At 37.0% G+C, this 23,533-nt stretch overlaps 1 protein-coding gene across 2 annotated transcripts in view; it reads right to left on the bottom strand.

The window, feature by feature from the left end:
* LRCH2 (leucine-rich repeats and calponin homology (CH) domain containing 2) overlaps positions 1-19,553 on the bottom strand; it is a 128,270-nt gene extending 108,717 nt beyond the window's left edge. For both annotated transcript variants that reach the window (XM_011984432.1, XM_011984425.1), the window contains exon 1: positions 19,165-19,553. In XM_011984432.1, coding sequence (XP_011839822.1) covers positions 19,165-19,528 — 364 coding nt within the window. In that variant the 5' untranslated portion in view covers positions 19,529-19,553. The remainder of the gene's footprint in view (positions 1-19,164) is intronic.
* Positions 19,554-23,533: the final 3,980 nt, after the last annotated feature.

The following is a 23,533-nucleotide window of genomic DNA, read 5'->3' on the forward strand; positions in this document are numbered from 1 at the left end:
TTTTCTGGAGTGCAATTTGGCAAAGTGAATCAAGGTCCCTAAAACTGTTCATAATCATTGATCCAATAATTCAATTAATAGCAATTTTTGATTGAAACCTAATAGCGATATGTAAAAAATATGCATATTTCAGGATTATTTAAAATAGTAAAAAATTAGAACCAACTTAAATGTCCAACAATAAGATAAAGGCTAAACAATTTTTACATCCTTAACATGGAATATCCTGTAGCCTTTAAAAATCATATTATAGACTAGATTTCTTAGTTTGGAAATATGCTCACAGTATAATAACTAGAACATTTAAAATGTAAAACTATATACACCAAATGCAGCAACAGTTTTCTTTAAAGATCCTACATAAATTTATAAAGACCTACAGGTATGTGCAAGAGGATGAGTGTTGGGAATATAAAGGAAATATACCAAAACATTAATGTTTATTTAAGGTTGCTGGAATGAGAAGCAATTTGTATTTTCTTCCCTATGCTTCTATTTTCCAAATTTTCTACAATAAGCAAGCACCATTTTTGTTATATACATACAAATGGCCAAAAAGAATATGAAAAAATGAAAAATATGAAATGTAAAAATACTCAACATCACTAAGCATCAGAGAAGTACAAATTAAAACAGACAAAATTTTGAGACAGCCAATGTACCACCCTACACCAGTCAGAATGGCAATTACTAAAAAGTCAAAAAATAACAGTTGATGAGGATATGGAGAAAAGGGAACACTTATATATTGTTAGTGGGAATGTAAATTAGTACAACCCCTGAGGAAAACAGTATGACGATTTCTCAAAGAACTAAAAATAGAACTACCATTCCATCTAGCAATCCCACTACTAAGTATCTACCTAAAAGAAAAGAAATCATCCTCTTTTTCTGACTGGAACCATGGAGGGTGTAGAAGAGAAGATGAAGAAGGTTCCTGGTGTGCCAGAAACCCTTAAGAAAAAGTAAAGGAATTTTGCAGAGCTGAAGATCAAGTGCCTGAGAAAGAAGTTTGACCAAAACATGCTTCGAAAGGCAAGGAGGAAGGTTATCTATGAAAGAGTGAAGCACTGTCACAACGAATATAGGCAGATGTACAGAACTGAATTTCGAATGGCAAGGATGGCAAGAAAAGCTGGAAACTTCTATGTACCTGCAGAACCCAAATTGGCATTTGTCATCAGGATCAGAGGTATCAACGGTGTGAGCCCAAAGGTCCGAAAGGTGTTGCAGCTTCTTCACCTTCATCAAATCTTCAATGGAACCTCTGTGAAACTCAACAAGGCTTCAATTAACATGCTGAAGATTGTAGAGCCATATATTGCATAGGGGGTACCCAAATTTGAAGTCAGTAAATGAACTCATCTACAAGTGTGGTTATGGCAAATTCACTAAGAAGTGAACTGCTTTGACAGACAACGCTTTGATTGCTCAATCTCTTAGTAAATATGGCATCATCTGCATGAAGGATCTGATTCATGAGATCTATACTGTTGAAAAATGCTTCAAAGAAGCAAATAACTTCCTCTGGCTCTTCAAATTATCTTCTCCATGAGGCAGAATGAAGAAAAAGATCACCCATTTTGTAGAAGGTGGAGATGCTGGCAACAGGGAGGACCAGATCAACAGGCTAATTAGAAGAATGAGCTAAGATGTCTACCATGATTATTTTTCTAAGCTGGTCAGTTAATAAACAGTACCTGCTCTCAAATTGAAAAAAAAAAAAAAGAAAGAAAGAAAAGAAATCATTATATTAAAAAGATACCTGCACTTATATGTTTATCGCAGCACTATTCACAATAGCAAAGATAAAGAATCAAGCTAAGTGTCCATCAATGGAAGACTTGGTTAAAAAATGGCCTGGCCAAAATGGTGAAACCCCGTCTTTACTAAAAAAAGTACAAAAATTAGCTGGGCATGGTGGCAGGCACCTGTAATTCCAGCTACTCAGGAGGCTGAAGCAGGAGAGTTGCTTGACCCTGGGAGGTGGAGGTTGCAGTGAGCCAAGATCGTGTCACTGCACTCCAGCCTGAGTGACAGATCGAGACTCCACCTCAAAAAAAAAAAAAAGTGGCATATATATGTATACGTACATATATGTGTATACACACACATGCACACACACACCATGGAATATTACTCAGCCATAAAAAAATAATAAAATCATATCTTTTTTTTGAGACAGGGTCTCACTCTGTCACCCAGGCTGGAGTGCAGTGGCATGATCATAGACCACTGTAGTCTCCATGTTCTGGGCATAAGCAATCCTCCTGTCTCAGCCTCCCAAAGGCTGGGATTACAGGTGTGTGGTACCACACCCAACTAATTTTTTTATTTTTAGTAGAGACAAGGTCTTGCTATGTTGCCCAGGCTGGTCCTAAACTCCAGAGCTCAAGTGATCCTCTTGACTCAGCCTCCCAGACTGTTGGGGTTGTAGGCATGAGCCACTGTACCAAGCCAAAATCATGTCTTTTGCAGCAACATGGATGGAACTAGAGGCATTATATTTGAAATAACTCATAAACAGAAAGTCAAATACCACATGTTCTCACTTATAAGTGGTAGTTAAATAATGTGTGCACATGGACATAGACAGTGGAATAAGAGACACTGGAGACTCAGAAACTTAGGAGGGTAGGAGGGGGTTGAGGGGTGAGAAATTACCTAATGGGTACAATGTACACTATTCGAGTGATAGTTACACTAATAGTCCAGACTTCGTCACTATGTAATATATCCATGTAACAAAACTACACTTGTACCCCCAAACTTATAAAAATATTTTTTATTATACTTTAAGTTCTGGGATACATGTGCAGAATGTGCAAGTTTGTTACATAGGCATACACATGCTATGGTGGTTTGCTGCACCCATCAACCCATCATCTACATTAGGTATTTCTCCTAATGCTATCCCTCCCCTGGCCTCCTACGCAACAGGCCCATGTGTGATGTTCCCCTCCCTGTGTCCATGTGTTCTCATTGTTCAACTCCCACTTATGAGTGAGAATATGTGGTGTTTGGTTTTCTGTTCCTGTGTTAGTTTGATGAGAATGATGGTTTCCAGCTTCATCCATATCCCTGCAAAGGACATGAACTCATCCTTTTTTATGGCTATATACTATTCCATGGTATACATGTGCCACATTTTCTTTATCCAGTCTATCACTGATGGACATTTGGACTGATTCCAAGTCTTTGCTATTGTGAATGGTGCTGGAATAAAGATACGTGTGCATGTGTCTTTATAGTAGAATGATTTATAATGCTTTGGTTATATAACCAGTAATGGGATTGCTGGGTCAAATGGTATTTCTGGTTCTAGATCCTTGAGGAATTGCCACACTGTCTTCCACAATGGTTGAACTAATTTACACTCCCACCAACAGTGTAAAAGCGTTCCTATTTCTCCACATCCTCTCCAGCATCTGTTGTTTCATGACTTTTTAATGATCATTATTCTAACTGGCATGAGATGGTATCTCATTGTGGTTTTGATTTGCATTTCTCTAATGACCTGTGATGATGAACTTTTTTTCTTATGTTTGTTGGCCGCATAAATGTCTTCTTTTGAGAAGTGTCTGTTCATATCCTTTGCTCAGTTTTTTATGGGGTTGCAGTGAGCCAAGATTGGACCACTGCACTCCAGCCTGGGCAACAGAGGGAACCCCCGTCTCAAAAAATAAAAAGTAAATAAATAAAGTAATTAATTAAACAAAATCATGCTTTCATGTAACTTGTTTTTTAAAGCAAAAAAAACCCCTAATATCTGAATTGTTATGATTAGTCTGATTAATGAAGTAACCAATGGCAAAACATGTATCTTGACCATCTCTAGTACATCAGAAATTGATGATGTTCAATTAGTTTTGAGGCAGGAGAATAGGATCTGGAGGCAGAGCCATTTCACGCTGACTTCCTGGAACTAAACTGAAAGGAAAACCCTAACTTTCCACACCTAAGTAACAAAAGAACAAGAGACTAGGCCCTTTGCAAACCCCCACTATTTCTGCATGGCAGATGGGAAATAGAAAGTATCTCTGATTGGTTGCTTTTTGTAACCAATCAGACTTTTGCATAGGAGTGTAACTTTGTAACTTCACTTCAGCTTCTGATTGATTGTTTTTCGCAACCAATCAGACTGACTGCAGGCCAAGTCTTCATTAAAACAGCAGTGCAGCTTTGTAACTTCACTTTAGGCTCTGTTCGGTCGCTTTCCACAACCAATCAGATTGATTGGGGCCATCACTTCATTTATATGAGGTGAACACAAAGTGGCCAACGGGAATCCTCTAGTAGGGTATTTGGACCCAAGAAGATTCTGTATTGGGTCTGTGAGAGGCCGCTCAACCTGCTCCCATCCTGTAAAGTGTATTTTCCTTTTCGATAAATCTCAGCTTTTGCTGCTTCATTCTTTCCTTGCTTTGTGCACTTTGTCCAATTCTTTGTTCAAAACACCAAGAACCTGGACACCCTCCACTGGTAACAGTTTGATCTTTCTGCCTAAGTCAAGGTCAACTAGCCACAGAAAATCAAGTAGATCTGTGTATACAATATACATTTTATTTGCATGTTAAGATATGTTAGTACCTTTCTACTGCATGAGAAAGGAAAGTCTAATATAATACGAGAAAGGTCTGCATCAAACTGACTCTCCAGGACAACTTCAGCAGCCTTCAGATTGCAAAACAAAAGAAGTCCTTCAGAAGAGAGGGAGAAAAAAAAAACAAGTGCAAGCCACTGTACTAAACAAAACTAATTGCTTTATCTTTGATTTATTCAGATTAAGACTAATTTTATAGCTACATACTGTACCCCCTAAAATAATACTGTATTTAGAGAGCAAGGACCATCCTTACTTGAGTTATCTGATAGCAAAGCACTAACCACTGAATCCTGAAATTAAAAGCAATTTAGAATAAATTGACCAATTAAAAAGTAATGACAAATTCCACAAACTGGTCCAAAAACATCCCATTTGTTTACATTAAGTGGTCAAGCAGCCCCTACACATCAGCACGGTGGCAGCTGCCAGAAAGACCAAATGGATTCAGATGGTTTATTACTAACACAGACAGAGAAGGCATATCAGCATGGTATCAGCTCCCCATGTCCCTAGTCCTACAGGAGAAACCCAAACTGGAGGGACTAAATGAAAGACAACACACACAGTGGGTTGCTCTGTTGTTGAGGAGTCAATTCTAGACTGCAGCTATGTCATTTTATAGTCACAACTGTGCCTGAAGGAAAGTCCCATACCTCACCAAAATGAAAATGGGAAATAATAAGCTGCCTTGAGGCAGCCTCCTGTAAGATAGAGAGGTGGATAATAAATGGTCTTGTGACAGTTCCTCACAAGTCTATCTTACCATGTACCAAGGAGGATCACAGAGTATTCCCCCAAGACTTGAGACAGATTGTGGTTGAGCCATGCCTATGTGGCCTATGTGGGAAAATGCAAGATCACCAAGGTGCCATGGCAGAGCCATTCTCCTACACACAAATAGTATAAGAAATCAGTATATAAAATTATCACACTCTTTCCCATAATTTAAAGTTTAAAAATTTGAGAAGCATCTATTATAAACTATTGCAGAGAGTCATAGCATCGAACCAAACACTGTCGAGAATTTATACAGAGAATGCATTATCTGTCCTAAAGAAGTTTAAATTTCTCTGGGGAGAAAGCAATGTAAAGTCAGGAGCACAAATGCACCTGGTTGTTTATTAATATTAAACAGTAACTTAAACACCTAATGATAGAGGAATGGTTAAATAAGTTATGGTGCATCCATATATTTTTCTTCAGTGGAACAGTGGCATAAGGAAAACTTTCCGAAAGAACGACATAGAAGAAGAGTATACAGTGGACTACAATGGAAAGATGCTTAAGGCAACAATATTATATTGATAAATGTGAGAAAGTTTAGTCATTCATGAGGCTTTTTGAAAGAGAAGAAGCAATGACTATGGAGAGCTGCTGTGAGTGCCTTTAAGCTCTGATCCTACTAAGGATGATAAACTTCGTAACTGAAAGGTAGCGGATTCCGGGATCTTAACTTTGCACATGGCAAATGGTGGAGAGCAGACAGTAAGAGGACAAAGTAAGACCAAGACATGCTAAAACACAATTTTAAATAATTCAGAGCTATACTACTGAGAAAACTCCTAAACCTAATCATGAAATGTCCATTTATCTCTCAATTTTTCTGGACTTCATCTACAAACACGATTTTCAAAATAAAATTTGTTAAAAGAACATATTAATCCTCAAAACATTTTGTAATTTAGTATTTTCAATGTCAAACTTATTTAACATCATAAACAGTACTTTCAAATCAATTTTAATGAATAGCTAACCTAAATATTTTTAAACAGCCAGCTACTCTAAAATAAAAACATATCTAGTGGCATAGTATAAGAATATATAAAAACTACAGCAAATTTCCAAACTGTTAAAGCTTAATACTCATATCACTCATATCTCTGCTTATGAAGCAATAACAACGTATGTCTTTTCTCTAATTTTTCATTTTTAAAAATAACAAAACAATAAAAACAAAAATCAGGAAAACAATGAGAGGTTCAGATACATACCCTGAAGAACAGGGTATATATTTATGAAGAAGTGGAAAACACAGAGGAAAAGCAAAGGGACAAATTGTGCAGGGGGTCAAAAAGGCACCCATGGCAAGAAGCAGGCTTAACTGAACAAAATATGCTGAACAACTACTATGTACCACACACTGTAATACTAGCTATTGGAGTGGCGACAAAGTCACTATACTCAAATAACTCTAAAACCAATAAAAAGGGAAGTGCAAACAAATAACCCACATTTCTTTAATTCAACAATGCATATTTTCTTCTAATGCTAACGTTTTTGAAATCTATGTATGCATTTACTGAGGCGGTGTTTATTTGTCAGAAAAGTTATTAAATTGATGGTGCATACTAGGGTGAAGGAAATATATTCACTGCAATACAAAATCACAGCAGCTATAATAGAGGTATAGAGTAATCACTGTATGTAGAAGATGAGGGGTAAGGGAAAAGACAAAGGCATGATCTGGGATACAAAGAATCAATAGGAGTTTACCAGGTAGAAAGCAGAAGGATATTAACAGAAAAAAAATATTTAAAAACCCTGAGGCATGGAACAGCATGATACTTTCAATGAGCAGCACATATTATAGTTTGATAGGCTGGAATATAGAGGTCTGAGGCAGTATGAGACTAAACTGAAGTGCAGGTAGGTCAGGAATGCAAACTGGGTTCATCTTATATTAAAAAACCAAACAATATTATATACCATGTTAACACAACAAAGGACAAAAACCATATGATTAACTCAATAGAACAGAAAAAGCCTTTGACAAAATCCAACACCCTTTCATGATAAAAACATTTGAAAAGCCAGGTATGAAAGGGAATTTCTTTGTCTTCATAAAGACCATAGGGCAAAAAAAAAAAAAAAAAAAAAAAAAAAAAAAAACCATAGCTAACATTATATTGAATGGTGAAAGACTGAATATATTCCCCCTAAATTCAAGAACAAAAGAAGAATGTCCACTTTCACAGCATCTGCTTAACATTATTGAAACTAGAAGTTCTAACAGGGACAATTAGGCAAGATACAGAAATAAAAGGCTCCAGATTTGAAAGGAAGTAAAACTATCTCTATTTGCAGATGACATGACATAGAAAATCCTAATGAATCCATTTAAAAGACTACTAGAACAAACAAGTTCAGCAAGGTTGAAGGATAAATGATCACTTATAAAAATCAGTTGTATTTTCTACACACTAGCAATGAACAATCCAAAAACTAAATTTTTAAAATTCCAACTACAACAGCATCAAAAACTACAAAATAGGAAACTACAAAATAATGTTAAAAGAAATTAAAGAAGATATAAATAAATGAAAAGACATCCCCTATTCATGGATCGGACAACTTAATATTGATAAGATGGCAAAATTCCCCCAAATTGATGATTCAACACAATCCTTTTCAAAATCCCAACTTGCATTCTGCATTTTCCAAAGAAATTGTGTAGCTTATCCTGAAATTCCTGCAAGGACCCCAGAATAGCCCCAAAAATCTTGAAAAAAAAAAATGTTGGAAAACTCACACTTCCCAATTACCAAATTTACTACACAGCTACAATAATCAATACAGTGTGGTATTGGGTTAAGAACAGAAATATAGATCAATGAAATACAATTGAGAGCCCAGAAATAAATCTTGACATTTATGGTCAACTGATTTTAAACAAGGGTGACAAGACAATTAGATGAAGAAAAAAATGATCTTTTCAAAAAATGGTGCTAGGACAACTAGATATCCACATGTAAAAGAATGAAGTTGGACCCTGATCTTACATGACACAGAAAAATCAACTTAAATAAGCAGTGAAGCTAAATGTAAAAAAATGAAAGAGCTAAAACTATAAACTCAAAATACATAAGGATAAATCATTCTGACCCTGGGTTAGGCAATGCTTCCTTAGACATGACACAAAAAGCACAAGCAACATAAGAAAATAGATAAAATGAGTGATATCAGTATGTTTTAATTTTGTGTTTCAAAGTAGATGAACGAACAGAATAGGAAAGAAATATTTGCAAACGATACACCTGTTAAGAGACTTGAATACAGAAATTTAAAAGAAAGAAAAAAAAAAAACCTCTTACAACTCAGTAATGAAGACATGAAGACAACCCAATTAGTAAATGGACAAAGGGTCTGAATAGTCATTTTGCTTATGAAAATATACAAATAGTCAATAAGCACATGAAAAGATATTCAACATCATTAGTCATCAGGAAAAGTCAAATCAAATCCACAATGAAATCCTGCCTCAGGCTGTGCACAGTGGCTCACGCCTGTAATCCCAACACTCTGGGAGGCTGAGGTGGGTGGATCACCTGAGATCAGGAGTTCAAGACCAGCCTGGCCAACATGGTGAAACCCCATCTCTACTGAAAAAAAAATACAAAAATTAGCCAGGCGTGGTGGCGCACACCTGTAATCATAGTTACTTAGGAGGCTGAGGCAGGAGAATCACTTGAGTCCGGGAGGCAGAGGTGCAGTGAGCCGAGATTGCATCCTTGCACTCCAGCCTGGGCGACAAGAGCAAAACTCTGTCTCAAAAAAAAAAGGAAAGAAATACTGCCTCACATCCACTAGGATGGCTATAAACAAAAAGATAAAAACAAGTGTTGTTGAGAATGCAAAGAAATTGGAATTCTCACATACTGTTGATGGAAATGTAAAATGGTGTGGCCACTTTGGAAAACAATCTGACATTTCTTTAAAATGTTAAACACAGAATCGTCATATGACCCAGCAATCTCACTCCTATGTATATAACCAAGAGAAATGAAGACATATGGCTACACAAGAAACATGTATATCACTGTTCATAGCAGCATTATTTATAATATGCAAAAAGTGTAAACAATCCAATTATCCATCAACTGATGAATGGATAACCAAAATGCACAATGGAATATTATTCAGAAAGAAAACGAATGAAATACTGATACATGATACAACATAAATGAACTTTGAAAACATAGTAAATTAGAGAAGCCAATCACAAAAGGTCACATCCTGAATGAAGTCATTTACATCAAATGTACAGTTGGGGTAAGTCTATAGAGACAGAAAATAGATGAATGGTTGTGTAGGGTTTGATTGGTTGGGGAGGAGGCAGGGAGAATGGGAAGGGATTTATTTGTACAGGATTTCTTTCAGGGGAGATGAAAATATTCCAAAACTAAATTATAGTGATGGCTGCACAGCTAACAACCAATAAACAATATACTTTAAATGTGTCCACTTTTGGTCTGTGAACTCTCAATAAAGTGTTAAAAAGAAAAGAAGTAGGCCAGGTGCGGTGGCTCACCCCTGTAACCCCAGCACTTTGGGAGGCTGAGGCAGGTGGGTCACCTGAGCCCAGAAGTTCAAGACCAGTCTGGGCAACATGGTGAAACCTTGTCTCTACAAAAAAATACAAAAATTAGCTGTGTATGGTAGCACACCCCTGTGGTCCCAGCTACTCAGGAGGGCTGAGGTGGGAGGATCACTTGAGCCTGGGAAGTTGAGGCTGCAGTGAGCCATGATTGTGCCACTGTACTCCAGCCTTCGCAATACAGCGAGACCCTGAAAAAAAGAAAGAAAGAAAGAAAGAAAATAAAAGTAAAGAGAAAAGAAGTAGATATAGAATAGAAGCCAAGGCCCTTGGTCCCCTAAAGTTTCACAATTTCACTGAAAAATCACTGAAATGAGGAAAAGGCATATACATTTATTTAAAGTATATATATGGGAACCCTCAGAATTAAGACCCAAAAGAGGAATTGCCTATTTTACACTTAGGTTCAACAAAGTATGGACAGCCCAGCTGTGCAGAAATATGACTGGACAAAAATAATATGATCTAAAGCTGACAGACTGAGTGGGGAAACCTAGCAAGGCCTGTCTACCTATTAAATAGATTATTCTAGGCCTCTCTGAGCCTGTATTTCTTTCTCTGGCTGTGGGCATGGCCCTCTCTGGAATGGGGGTCTTAAGACCTACAGTCAAACAAGTTAAGTCCGATCATTTCTTTGTGGCCAGTTTTTACACAGAAAGGCAGAGGGGAAATTCGAGTACTATTTTTAGGTCTTATGGCTGGCTTTCAGGAAAAGGGGTTCTGGCTTCTATGATCCTCCTTGGGGAAGAGGGATTCTAGTTTCTATGGTTAGCCTTGGAGAAGAATGGGACCGAGAGACAGGAGGGCAGGACAAGGCCAGTGCAAAACTTCTGCTTCTGAGGCTGCTGCTGAGGCCTTCATTTGGGGATATTGTTTTCTGAGCCCCAACATAGGTAAGGATGGATCTGAAAAAAGATAACCCATATGTAAAAACAGGAACACGGAACTCCACCTCACACTATACACAAAAATCGATTCCATATGAATTAAGAACTTTAATACCAAAAACAAAACTAAAACTCTTAGTAAAAAATGTAGATGAATATATTTTACATGTTCTTAAATAGGACACAAAAATAATTGACTATAAAATTCAAGACTGATATATTTGGCTGTATTAAAATTTACAAATTTGTCCATCAAAACAACCCTCAAAAAGCAAAAAGGCAAGTTATAAACAAGAAGATATTCAAAATATACAAAACAAATGATTAGTATAAGGAGCATTTTTTTAAACTCATAGAATTCTATTTTTTTTTTAAAGAAAGGACAACCAACCAACAGAAAATGGGCAAAATAAATGAAAAGTTATTTCACGGTACAGGAAAGACATATGACCAACAGACATGTGAAGAAAGGTTAACATCATTGCTGATCAGGGGAATGTAAATCAAGAAAGACTTCATCGAAATACCATTTTAAACACACTTGGCCAAAATTTTTAAATTCGACAATACTGTTTTGGAGGGCACATAGATTCACAGGATCTCCTATACATGTCAATGGAAACAGAAATTATAAACCGGTTTGAACACTGACATACCATACAACCCAGCAATTCCATTTTCAAGTATATACATAAGAGAAATCCTTGCACAAGTACAAGAGACATGTATAATATTGTTGATAGTAGTGCTATTCCCAAGAGAAAAAGAGGGGGTGAATGAAAATGGGTATCAGTGAGAAAGTGAATAAAGGTGGTATACTCACATGATGCAAGATAACACACCCATTCAAAAGAATGAACCACAGTTTTATATAACAATTTGGATGAATCTTAGCAATTTAATTTTAACTAATAAAATATAAAAATTACCACAGTTAAAGCATAGTGTATGTATTACCTTTTTTAATGTTCAAAACAAGGAACAAGGAAATAAGATTTTGAAACGTATGGTTTGAAAACTGGCTACTGGCTTGAAGGTGTTTTAGTAACATTGTTTTAGTAACATGTTGCAATCAGATTTGCATATTAGAAAGAATGGTTTAGCTACAGTGTGAAGGGCTAACTAATTGAAGTTGAAGAAAACTTGAGGCAGAGAGATCATTTAGGAAACTACTGACAGGTCCAGTTAAAGGTGAGGAATAGAGAATCTGAACAATGACACTGAGAATAGAAAGGAAGGAAACTGATTTGAAAGCTATTCAAAGAGTTATGACCAACAGGCCTTAGTCCCTCACTAGATATAGAGGGTGAGGGAAAGGGAAGAGTGGAGAATACTTCCCAGGTTTTAGATCTAGGTGACAAAGGGGCCTAGGGTGAATAATGAGAGTTCATTATTTGACATACTGAGTTTGAGGAGACTCTGAGATATCAGCATTCATGTAGTTTCCTCCCTCTAAAATTAACTATAAAATCTGATGCCTCCTCTTTAAAGGCCGATCCTCCAACTTCTTTATAAAGCCCCGCTCTGCTGTTGCAACAACCCAATCAAATGTCATCTCTCCCTCTTTGAACTTACGCGGCACTTTCCATTTATCTTACTCTAACCCAGGGTTTCTCAATCTTGGCACCATAGACATTTTAGAAAAGTTAAGTCTTTGTTGTATAGGGCTGTCCTTTTCATTGTAGGATGCTTGGCAGCATCCCTTGCCTCTACCCACCAGATGTCAGCAGCAACCCCCAAACTGTGATAATCAAAAATGTCTTCAGCCAGCTGTGGTGCTGTAGGACTATAATTCAAGCTACTCAGCAGGCTGAGACAGGAGGATCACTTGAGCCCTGGAGTTAGAGCCTGTGAACAGCCACTATATTCCAGCCCAGGCAACATAGCGAGGGCAACATAACAAGGCCTTGTCTCTTAAAAAAATAAAAATAAAAATAAGTCTCCAGATACTGTTGAATATCCTCTGGAGGCAACTTCTCTAACCCTACCCTTCCCCACAATGAGAACTACTGATCTAGGAAATAATAGGTATATGAGTTCTTATTTTAAACCATTATGAAATCATTAACTCACTGAAAGTAGCAACTTTACAACCTTTACAAAATATGGATATGACAAATCCATTCTTATATACTCACTAGGTAGTTTAAAGACACAGTCATCTATGTTTAATTTACTATTTCTAATTCACAAATACTTTAAATGTAATTATTTCCCATTGACATAGACATGCCCAACCAAGTAGCTCAAAATACTAAGGATTTACATATTGCAATTATTTTTTTAAGAAGTGAAAAACTCTAGACTATACCCTAGATTCTCTTAGGAACATAATCATTAACAAAAAGCCATTTCTGAGTGAAATCCAAATTCACAAATGTTCTAGAATCGGTTCGTCTCCATATGGTTCAAAGAAAAGTTTATGTCATAGTTATCTTACACCTGTCTCTTGTCACCTTGAATCTCTAATATTCTACTGAGACAATTAATTTAAAGATAAAGTGACAACATTCTCTGTCACAAATTATAAAAGACTACACAGAATCAAGTGTTTCTGAAAAGGAAAGAACTTACTTTCCTATTTGGAAAGAACTTTTCCTCAAAAAATTTGATATAAAAATATATTAGAAAATATCCACTGTTGAATTATCCATTACAGTCCATTGACAGGTATTCTGTTAATGGAATGCTACTGATTTACATGAAACAAGAGAAATGTAAAGATTAAACATTACAGTTTGACCTTCAGCAGATTGAGTGCACTAGCTGAAAGTGAGAGTAAACATAAACTTACATTGTTATTAAACTGGCTTATACAGCTTTCTTTAATTACATTAAATGGTTCCCTGGCGTGTAAGGTATTTTTTTCTATAAACGAGAAGCAGAAAACCCTTTCTGAAACTTTCCAGATAACTGACTATAACAGTATTACAATGTTTTAAGAAGCACCCAAATACACTCAAAGTGTAGAGAAAAAAAGAAAACTAAAAGATTTCCCTTTCTAGGTCATGACGATAACTATCCTCTGCAGAATGGGGAGGTGGGTATCATGCAGTTAAGGCATGTCACAGAGTGGGCTGCTAGGCTGAGCTGGGAGAACAATACGCCTCTTTTGCAAAGTTTCACTGTTGCCTAGGAACTTAAACAAATGGCACCTCCCAGCAAATCAATTTTGTAAGCCTTCAATTATCTTTATTTGTAGTAAGTGTCCCTAGCATTACTTCTTATGTTCTCAATGAGGTTCTGGATCTTGTCTACCTTCATGCCAAATAAATGCTTCAGAATTTATATCACAAATAATCTAAATTGAAATATCAAATTTAAACCTTAAGCAAAAGTATTCCACTAACTCCAATTTTAAAACATCCCAATCAACCACTTCTGTTCTTATACCTGTCACGCAACAAATACCTAACCTAACTTTTCAGGAGCTTTCTCAAACTAAATTAATCCCCTCTAAAATTAAGCCTTATGCCACAGTTCCATATCTCTTATGTGTACAGCATATTGAAGTATATTATTTTGAATACTGTTATATATTATAATGAAATTCTTTTCTAATGGTTATATTACTGTACACATTTGGCTATTGTATAAACCCTTTAAGTACAAAAACCATGTCTCTTTCTATTAGCCATAATCATGTTTCCAAAGTTGGAGTTCAGTAAATGCTGAATGAATCTATTCTAAAACCATGAGAAAGAGAGGCATGATAGCTATGCAAATACACACAAAACAAAACACACCATACCACAAACGAAAGGTATATAACCTATGAAGTTAAATAAGCATTGGATTTTCAGAATAAATAACCTATTTATTGGCACGGTGTTTAATAACTGCATTTTTATAAAGAGATAATGTGTTACAATGGAAATAACATTAGGATAGCACTGGAGTTGAAAAACCTAGGCTCTGACCCACACACTCAGCCAGACTCACCATTTAACTTTGGACAAATCACTTAACCTCTCTCAACCACAACAAGCAATTACTATGTACTCTGCCAAGCTCACAGGGTTATTATTAGGATACAATAGGATAATATATATCAAAGTACTTAGAAATGTATAAAGAGCTGTATAAATGGTATTATCTTAATGATGAATGTACCCTTCAATTAAAGATAACATTTTATTTTAAATGAAAGAAATTAAGGGATAACTATTTATGCTGTAGAACTTATCACTCAATAAATCAGAACAAGGTTCAGTAATTCAGATTCAACCTATAGCAATTAAAATAGGAATCAACTGTCAAAAATGTGCTTCACATTTGATTTTTCAGGAAGACATTTATTAAATAAAGCAAAGCAGATATCTGAATAAGGCCACAAAATCACAATCATGAGCTCATTCCACTAAATGCACTGCGAGGACCTTCACCTCACAAAATGAAATGCTGTGTTTATCTGGCTCCATTTTACAACCTGATACAATGCACCATGCCCTACAGTTGAAAAGGTGAACCAGCCACGTAGGAAATACTAGAGTTGACTCCTGGTTTACAGGAAAACACGTGATTATCCAGGACATGGCACAATCTGATGTAAGAATTCCTAAATCTGTTTCACAGACCTACTGCTCATGTACATAAACAGGTATAAAGAAGCAGAGGGAGCAGCTGCAAATAGGCTGAAACATATCCACTTATTTGTAGCACTGGTGACAGAGTCAACTATGCAAGGTTTCAGGATTTGTTTGGGTAACCATTAAAATCACTTTCAAGTCAACAAATTATCATAGTATCCAGATGGACCAAAAAGTTCTATGCAATTTCCCTTCATCTTGTCAAATCGACCTACCGACCATGTCGGAGAAGACATTACAGCAAGAGTCAGCTACTTTACTGAAATGGGTTACCAACTTTCTGATCGATGTTTTTTGTCCTTATGTGGGTGAAAATTCTAATCAAGGAGTATCTGGAAGGGAGATCTACTCAAAAAGGTCATTAATCTCCAATCACCAATTGGAGATTCAAGTAAATTAGCAAACTCCCCCTTTTAAATGTTAATCTCCTAGACAGGCTGCCATAATCATTTACCTGAGCTCTATCCCAATAAAGTAAGGGGAGTGAGGTTTGAAGAAAAGTGTGATGGGGACAAAGGGAGGGGGCAAGTGAAGAACAGACACTAGAAATGCAGAGAGAGGTAAAAAGACACCAAAGATAAACTCTGCAAACAGCTGCCTAAAATACATTTTCCCTCATAGGAAGCCTGTTAGCAGAGAAAAGATTCTGCTGCTACATGTTTGGGGGGCACCATTTTCTTCATGTAAATTTATCAAACAATCTGAAACAATTTTTGAGTACTTAGTTCCTAGTTTTGGTTTTGACTCTCTTGACAAGTGGCTTTAAGGTTAATATCTAAACTTTTATCAATGTTCTTACTCACTCAAAGAACAAATATTTCTTGAGTGCTTCAAAAATAAACAATTTTAGGGTTTCACAGTCCTGAGTACATATTAGAATTACCTGGGAAGATTTTTTTTCCTTAAGTTCCTTGGCCCCTAAGATTCTGATTTAATTGGTCTGGGGTAGGATCCCAGGCAGGGTTAAAACAAAAAACAAAAACCAAAAAATCTCCTTTGTAATTGTAATGTGCAGCCAGGGTGGAGAACCAGGTGTCTATTTCATCTTAACATAAAAAAACCTTTCCCCACTTATTTTGAAATGTATTAATTTCTCCTTATTCAATATTGTTTCACCCAGATTCTCACCACCTCTCACCTAGATTAACATTAACCGCTTCTTAGCTATTTTCCCTTTCTCTTGTCTCTTCCCAATGCAATAAGGAATGCTTATCTAACTAATCAGTTTGGTTCTGAAACATTATTCCACTAAGAGTCATTTTAAGTATAACAAAATCACCAATCAGATCATTTTCATCAAATAGAGAATATACTGTATGTGTGTTCCTGTATGTATGTGTGTGTATATGTACATATGTATGTATAATTTCAAACATGCTCTATTTTTCTTCAGTTCCAATGTACCTGCTTTCATTTACACATAATGAATAGTGGTCTCTTTACATTAAAAAATACTGCCCCTAAAAATGTCATGGCTAACTTTTGTCAAAAACAAATGGCAAATGAGTCACCCAAAGATATCTAATTTAAATGGAAAAAAAAGAGCAGCACAAGATCTGGTTTACTCTGATTTTTGAAATGTTCCCACAAGAAATGCTCATTCAACTGAAGAGAAAAAGTAAAATGAAACTTATGATGAATGAATGTTTACCATGAACAGATATGGCTCTGCTTTGTGTTGAAGTTTGCCTCAGAAAACCAACTGAAGGTTTAAAAGCCAAAGGCTGTAACTGCATCAGATGATATTCATATTTATGAGAAATATTATCAAATACAATAAAGGGAATATATAATGAGAAGACTGAACAAGTATATGGTGTATGCCCTGCCTTTTAAGAGGCTCTATTTCTTCTCAGGGATAGCAAGACAGAAACATAAAAAGAAAATAAAGCCAGCACTGCCAAGTAAGTGGTAAAGACAATAAGTACCATGGGAATTCAAAGAAACAGGAGATTCCTGTGGACTAAGGAAGTTGCAGACTTCTTGGAAGAGCTGGGGCTTCAACAAAATTAAATAAATGGAGAAAAGAGGGAAATCTCAGGCATACAGATGATCTTGTACAAAGATGAGGCAGAAATGCACAAAATATATTTGAAAGACAGAGAGTGGACCTAGTTGGAAGAGAGGATTCTATGTGGGAGCATTTTGAGGGACAAGGTTGCAACAATAAAGTGGAGCCTAACAATGAAAGCCCTGAATGCCAAGCTAGGATGCTTAAACTTTGTCCTGCAGGTGGAAGAATCCTTTATAGGTTATAAAGAACAATAAGCAAAAACAAAAAGAAGAAAGAGAAAAGAAAAAACTCCCTATAATGATGCAGTCTGAAACTGTTTTACTTGAAGCCTTTGAAGAACATACCAAGTTGCATAATATCTCGCTAACAGTCATGAATATGTGAACACATTATTTACGAAATCTGTTCTGAGTGAAGGAGTAAAAACGCAAACATGCTTTACAAAATCTAAAATCAGTGGTTGATTACACATTCATAGTTCTTAGGATAATTCCTAAAAGAATCACGGGATGGAAAGCTTCAATTTTAGGTTTTCCTCCTCTCCCCACCTTGTTCCAACACAAATACCTTGATTTAAGATCTAAAAACTGAATACAACTGAAATTGTCTTGTTTTGAAAATAAGAGGTATTTTCTACTCCTCATTATGGGTGAATTTACTTACTATATTGTTTCAAAATCACGACATCTATTAAAATAATTTTGGCCAGGATTTATTTCAGCAAAGCAGATGAAAACAGAAATAAATAACAAATTTAAAGATTACAAAAAGCAAAAAAAAAAAAACTTTCATCAAATCAAGACATATCTAAAATAATCCAGCATTGGTTTATAAGAGAGTGTGTTCCTAACAAAAAACGCCAGCCACAACAAAGACTACCAGAGAGTATATGAAGAACATTACAATAGCCAATTTCTCATCCAAAATGATAAACCTTTAATCCACAACTCCCTAAGGAATGGAGTTAATTTTTTCTCAAAAATGCCCTTAAAATTATTGGCTTTCTACTATAAAAATTAAGACTCTAAGATAACTCAAAGCAAGGATTAGCTTTCTTCTAGTAAGCAGACATGCAAGTGATTGATGATTTAATTTGCCACTGCAGCAAATACTAATTTAACCACCACTACCTTCTCAACACCAGGAAAATGAAAAATCTCAGTCTTTAAAGGCATACGTGACAAGAAAGAAGTCAAGAATATCCTAGGATGATTAAACCACACAAAAAAGCCATGGCAATCCTGCTGCTGTACTCTGAAAAAGGATATGCCATTCTTTCAGGCACGTATGCCTTTAAGGAATATGTAGAGATTAAGATTTTTGTGTTTGGTTTAGTTTGGTTGGGTTTGGTTTTCCGGGAAAGATGGGAAGATCGAGGAGAGTTGAAAGAAGTGCATTAAGGAAGGTGTCAATGCCTCCCTCCCACCCAAACTGGGGAAACTCGCTTTAACAATGATGCTCTTTCACCCCTAACATCCCACCAGTTTCCATACATCCTTGAGGCAGCATTCCGCCCCTTCCCGATTGCTTGCTTTCCCCCTCACGTTCAGGAGAACTGGCTGCCCCGACTTTGTTAGTCTGGCAGCCCCCGCGCACCCGCCCAGACCTGCAGAGTCCAACAACGCAGCCACGCAGCCACCCACTTCCCGCACCTCCTCCTTCACAGCCAGCTTCCCCTCCCCCCGTCCTGTCACCTGCTTGGGTGGTGTCCGTCAGGTCGTAGCCGCTGCCCGGGAAGTCTCGGAGCTTCCGACCACCGAGGCTCAGGATACCGGAGTTGCCCGCCTCCTCCAGGGCCCGGTCCAGGCTCCTCACGGTGTGCTGAGGCTGCAGGCTACCCGGGTTCCACGGCGGCCCGTTGGGAAACGGCTGACCGAAAAGAGTCGGTACCGGGATGGGGACCACCAGGGTCCCGCCGCCGCCGCCGCCGCCGCCGCCGCCGCCTCCCCCTCCAGCCCCGCCACCTCCCCCTCCGGCCGTGCCACCGCCACCGCTACTTCCACCTCCACCACAACCGCCGCCCCCACTGTTACCACCTCCTCCCTGACTCGCCGCCATGTTCCTGGGAGAGAGAATAGCCCCCGACAATACTGTCAGCCTGTGCCGCGAGTGTAAGGGGTTCTTAGGACGCATGCGCAGGCTGGGGGCGGGCGGCGGGGCAGGGGGGGCGAGGTAGAGAGTGGGAAGGAACCAGGGGGCGGGCTGGGAGGAGGTGTTGGATAGAGAAAAGATGATGTTTGAAAGTGCAGAACGCTTGCTTTAAGAAATGTATGATGAGAAGAAGGATGCTAAATCCCGGTTCTGCTGCTTTGGGTACCAAAATCTTGCGAAACGACATCAGGCGAACTATAGGTCATCTGGGCTGTATGTCCCCAAATCGCTAAGTTGCTTCACTGTTTCCGTTCTGCAAAACAGAAACAAATATGTGAGCTAGGGATGAAAGGGATTCGTTTCAGAATATACAGAAACAGCACTTAGAAGGGCTTTGGGGCAGCTTATTGAGAAGCTTACTGCAAATGCCTCAGGAATCTTTTACAGTGTTAGAGAAACCCTGGGGAATCATTTGGGGAGGGAAATGAGTGCTGTGTTGAGTTTGGGGCATATATGGATTTCTCCATAGTTTAGAATTCTATAATAGGAAAAGATTTGTAAAATGTTTTCAAGGAAGCCTCTCGTTTCAATGTATGTAAGTCTCAGTCAGACTGTTGCCTTCCAAAACTTGGAAGAGTTATCCACATTCTGTTCTATCACTCTTTGAAGTTGTGCCATGATCTCCAAAATATCTCTAGTTTCTTCTCCTCGTGTCAGTATTGCCTGATGAAAATCTCTTTGATCATCAAACAATCTTAAAGTTTATTTCTGAAATACAGATTTTGTTTTTAGATGGAATTCTGAAGATTTAACCCTGGGTATTATGAAGCCAATCGATCCTGAATTTTAGGAGTTCATTCTCAGAATCTGAAGATATTTTTAATGTAGAGGACATAGAGAAGAAAGTTCAAAGTCCTTTATCTGGCATTCCAGGCCTCCGTAATTTAACCCCAGACTATCTAGCCGGGTTTATCACCCAACCATTTAGGCCACTGCCATCCCTTTACCCACTACCCTCTCCACTCTCGATCACAGTCATTCAAATCTTTTTCACTAGTATTCAATAAAGTTGACGAAGAAAATTATCAGAACGCTTGGACATATTCACTTATCATTGAATATCCTATGTATCTCTTTTACACCCATTTCAATTTGAGCAATGTGTCAGCAGTCTCATTTTTTAAGAGAAATCTCCACTTCAAAAAAGTGTATCTGCCATAGGCTCTACTTCATAAAAGGTTACAGGAAAGAATTACAACTTGGCTAAAATGCTTTGTGGCTATACTGGTTAACTAAAATGATTATGTCATAAGAAATTACATTCACCACATGCGTGACCCAGAAGAAAGAAAACAGAGAATCACACTCTGTATAGTGAATTAGTAAGTGAGATAAATTATTAAAACACACCGGTGTCAAAAAGGCATGTTGCACCTTATACCTCATCTTCCTTAATCTTAAATCAAATTATTAATTAATAATTCATAATTAATTGAGAACTTCAGAATTAAGATGAATGAGAAAGGACACTAAGTTCATTAGTTAAAGAAAAGATTAGGAAAGAAAATATTTTAATAATTAGTCAATGAGAATTTTCGCAATTATTTAAAACAATGTATTGGACTCCAGGAAAAATATGTCCTATCAGGATACCTGTCCAGTGAAAAAAGGCATACACAGCCAAATTTAAGAAGGAAAATAATTTTTCAAAAGGTTGAAAGATAATCTAAGTAAGAAAATGGGATGCTTATTAAGTAAGCTATGTATACATTAAAATCAGACAAAATAACATGTTGTAGAGCTCTTTGACAAGAACACCAAGGCCAAAAAATTTAGAAGAGAGGGCCTAAAGTTTAGAAATTTATTCTGAACTTTTAACTCCCTGTGCAATACTTGGGAAAATGACTTAAAAGCTCGGTACTTCAGTGTCTTCATATGTAACAGTGGAAAATAACAATAATAATAATAATACTTTTAAAGTGCTTGCTACTTGCCAGAGACTGCTTTGTATATACTTGTCTATCAATCCTCATAACAACCTTATAAAGTAGGTACTATTATTCTTCCGTTTTATAGATGAGGGAAAATAGTACATACCTCACATACGATTGTGGTAAGAATAAATAAAGTCATACATGTAAAGTGACAGGGACATACCTGACATTCATTCATTCATTTAATAAGTATTTAAGGAGCAATTACTCTGTGCCAGAAACTCTCCATGCCACTAATACTATAGCACTGGGCACTCAATAAGTGTTAATCTCTTTACTACACCTCTACTCCTTCAAAAACTAAAATAATAAAGAACATTCAAAATGTAGGAAGCCAAGGAAAAAATTAGTAAATGTCCTGATAATTGTGGGTAAAGACATATCTGACATATTGCATGAATTTTTTGGTTCAGTCTATACTAGAGGATATTTTACACTGATTACCACTGCAATGCAATCCCTGAAATGACACATTGGTGACTGGTTGAATTACAGCCAGCAGTCAGAATTATCCAAGCCAAACTTACAAAATATATGTTGGTATGTCACCAACTATATGACATATACAAGGAGAAGGGGGGGAAAGTAGGGGAGTTTTGAACAAAACATGCAGCCTCTGCTAAATCACTGGCAGACTCCAAATGTAATTTCTGTTCAAAAGAACTCTAGAGAGGATTTCTGAAATTCCAGACCAGTTTATATTCACTGCTATTCCAAACAAACACTTATAAATATATGGGGAAAGAAAGGCACAACCAAATGTCCAAAGCTACAAATTCTATTAAAGATCAAGATTATTGGGCTAAAGTACAGGATGTTCTTACTAATCTGTAAATAAATCAAATGTGAGATATGTTTTAGCTCAGGATCCAGAAAAAGGCAACCAACCTGGAGATTAAATAGCTCAAAGTATATTATGAATTTTTAAAAATCTTGATCAAGACACAGGAAAACAACATGAAAATCTCTGTAGTATGTTTTTTGAAAACATCAGCTCAACTAAATGCTAACTTTAGGGGAAAAAATGAAATGTTGGGTGTAATCAAAACATGTATCAAAAACCTGAGAAAACATGTTGCTTTACCCCATACTAAACTATTGGAGTTAGCTGCAGCTGGAATAAGATATGCAGTTCTGCTCACTCGAATCTCACCACAGTCTTGAATTACAGAAAGCCTTGATAAATGCATACAAAATGATTAGAGATGAGGAGGAGGAGGAAACTCACTTGGCCCTCCTCTGTCTAGTAACTTGATCTTCAGTCTCTTCCAAAATCCCTGTTCTTTCATGGGGCCTTGTAAAGGATTATACATTAATGTGTTTTAGCATAATTTACCACATACTATATACAGCATCTCTGATCCTCCTTCACCTATCTGTTTTTGATTCTGCCTTTTCAGATAATCCTTTGTCCTGCTTTAACCAATCCTAACAAACTAATCCCAAAGTTAATGTTTATTAACTCATAAAGCATTTGGACAAATGTACGAATGATCACTATTACTTAAAAGAAGCTACTACATACCTAGTCTTCAAAGTTGATGTCAACAAGCACTATTATTTTCCATCTCGGTTAGAATCTCTGCCCTGACATTTTAAAAATGTGAGATGTTAGACAAGTCACTTAACCTCTCAAAGTCTCAGATACCTCATCTATAAACCAGAGATCATTACATTATTAGCTATCTTTAGGATTGTAGTGAGAATTATGTGAGATAATTATATTAAGTAACTAGCTTATTAAAGATTATTTTCAATGGTTCTAAGTTCATTCTGCCAATAGGACACCTATCTGAGTGGACCATGAGTTAACAGCAGAGCAGTTCCTAAATTCTTCCATACTATTGTGCTACCAGCACTAATGGGCACTTCCTTTAGTGTTACTGTTGAGGTTATAGCCTTGTCAATTCACCCCAAGTTCCTGCCTCCCCTAATCATTGTGTTTTCACTATAAACAGTTAACCTGACTCCAGTTTCT

Source organism: Mandrillus leucophaeus, unplaced genomic scaffold, assembly GCF_000951045.1.
Source record: "Mandrillus leucophaeus isolate KB7577 unplaced genomic scaffold, Mleu.le_1.0 Scaffold1063, whole genome shotgun sequence".
Lineage (NCBI taxonomy): Eukaryota > Metazoa > Chordata > Mammalia > Primates > Cercopithecidae > Mandrillus > Mandrillus leucophaeus.